General features: G+C 50.0%; 1 protein-coding gene across 1 annotated transcript; it reads left to right on the top strand.

The window, feature by feature from the left end:
- LOC34617342 lies at nt 1–2,320 on the top strand. Its single transcript, XM_026337271.1, has 4 exons — nt 1–109; nt 330–469; nt 1,084–1,963; nt 2,247–2,320. Exons 1-4 carry the CDS (start codon nt 1–3, stop codon nt 2,318–2,320), a joined length of 1,203 nt encoding a protein of 400 aa, XP_026193056.1.

The raw sequence follows: 2,320 nt of genomic DNA, 5'->3' as shown, positions 1-2,320 counted from the left end.
ATGGAGTCGGTTAATCGGCTGAGCTCCTGCAAGTTCGAACCCCTTGAAGAGGTTCCTCTCCCAGAAAAAGCCCTTCTTTGGACGACGAATCATTACTATGACGGATCAGGTGGGAAAGCGAGATAGGGGATGGGAGGCAGAGGCTGTGTCTGTCAGCTTTTGACCCGCGCGACGTACGTTTAGGGTGTAGCATCTACAGGAAAAGGTCAAACAGAGGAAAGAGACCCAACCAGAGTGTTGCTTGTGACAGTAGAGGGTAGTTTCGGGATGATCGTAATACAGGGAATAATTTCTTGTTCGGTGGCGTTGCTACTGCGGACATACTTTAGGCTGGGTGGGGCTTGTTGACCGTGAAAAGCTGTCTCTGAAGCCCACTCTGTTCACCGACAACCGCCTGTTATTTCTCGAGCCTGTAGAAGGCGTCTGTGAAGCCTTTAAAGGCGTTCAGTCTGGCAAGTACGATGTTAAGGTGAGAGAGACTTGCAAAGGGAAGGAGAACATCCTTGGGAACTTGCTAGGCGAGCTGGATTATGCCACAGATTGATCTACATGCTGCGAAGACGTTCGGTCCTCCTAGGGGACTACATGTTCTTCATAGCCTTTATTACGACGTTGAGAAACTGGGTTTGCACAATCACGTTTGCCAGTCTATTTTTCCTTTCGCTGCACTGTCTCGGGGCGATGCGGGCGGGTTCTGCTAATGGAGGGGGGTGGGGCATGTGAAGCTATCCTGATAAGCTTCGATGAACCTTTGTGCTGTTGAGAGTGTTACCCGAATAAGCTTATGGGTTCATGGATTGCGAGAGCCGTAGGGTCGCTGGCCCTCGCAGCACACGTCTTGAACCTGAAGCCTCTCTCCATAAAATGCAGCAGGCACCTACATGGCCCTCCTGTGTGTCATTGCGTTGTCTCCCTCGGCCCTACATGCATGCCTTACCCCCTTTGGTGAATTGTTGTTGCCTTCGCATGGTCCTATTGGCTGTCATCGGTGAATGGCGTGCAATTTGGGGGCCTTCGCCAAGGGTCTTGCATTTCATGTGAATGTATGTGTGTGTGTGTGTGTGTGTATGCGGCTCTAATCAGTGCTGGAGCAAGCTGGACTGTCACCTGGGGATAGAGGGAGACACCAGCGTGTTCCTGCAGACACCGATTTTGAAGGAAGTTGCGGTGTATTCTCACCCCGAGCGGTTGCCGGCGTTCCCCAAGACGTGGAAGCCTCTTTTGTTTACGGTCAATAGTTCCATGATTACCTTTAGACTGACCGATCGGCTCTGTCTGGTGGTAACAATTGATGCCAGTCGGACTATACGGGTGCAGTGCGTGGACTACAATGGGGGTTTTGCCGTGTCACATCCTGCATCCGACATGGCGTTGGCTTACGGGGCCTTGGCAGTTAAAGGATTCGAGGCTCTACCAAACTGCGAAATCATTCCACACATCAATTGTGCCTCAGGAGAATGGGGTTTTTACGTACAGCTGTTCAAGTGGGGCACTTTTGTTATCCCCAAGTCCCTAGACCTCGCGAGGCCCACCTCCATCCTGGGCATGGGCTTGGGGAAAAAAGTCGACTGCTTAGGGGTTTTGCTGCATCCACCAAATCTTATCGTGATGGTTCATTTGGAAACACCAAAAGTGCAACGCGCGCTTGAATACGGGAAGGACTACATGCTGACGGCAATCAAGAGCAGCGAGACTGATATTGATATTCACCTCGTGATCGACGGCCAACTCATTGTGTTCAACTACTCCTTTGATATTCGCTTAAACAAAGTTGGAAAACCCAAACATACTGACAACGCAGCATTCAAAGCCTCCCTCGAACTAGATGATAAGAAAAAGTGTACCAGGTTCGCCTTCCAAAGCACAAAGAATACAAACGTCCTAGTCGCTCAGGGATGCCCATCTGGGCAGGGGGATCATCTCGTCAGCAAGGACCTCATCGCTGTTTTTGATGCAGAAATCAGTGAGTCGAACTTCACCATTTTACTGTCCATGGTGCTTTGCAACATTTAAAACACACTGGTCAGTGCCTCTAAGGCATTGAACCCCGCATAACATCAGAGGAATATACCTACTGCTAATTTGGAGGCTCCAGATCGCTCTGGTGCCGTCTTCAAAGTGTATTTTTCGTATTTTGTGAGTGGGGCTGTTTTTCCTGAGGTACAATGGGCTGGCTGCGTGTTTAGTTTATCATGAGCTAGCTGTCGCTTGTGTGCTGGGCGTTGCATCTTGTTTGTTTGCTCTAGGCATGTACTTAACACACCCACCTGCGTTAAAGCTGTGCAATGCCTTCTCAAAGGTTGCACTCCCCGTAGACTAA

The sequence above is a fragment of the Cyclospora cayetanensis genome, unplaced genomic scaffold (assembly GCF_002999335.1).
Source record: "Cyclospora cayetanensis isolate NF1_C8 unplaced genomic scaffold, CcayRef3 CcayRef3_contig_172, whole genome shotgun sequence".
Taxonomy (NCBI): Eukaryota; Apicomplexa; class Conoidasida; order Eucoccidiorida; family Eimeriidae; genus Cyclospora; species Cyclospora cayetanensis.
Note: the sequence above shows the minus strand (reverse complement) of the source record. Positions and strands in the feature narration are given on the sequence as shown.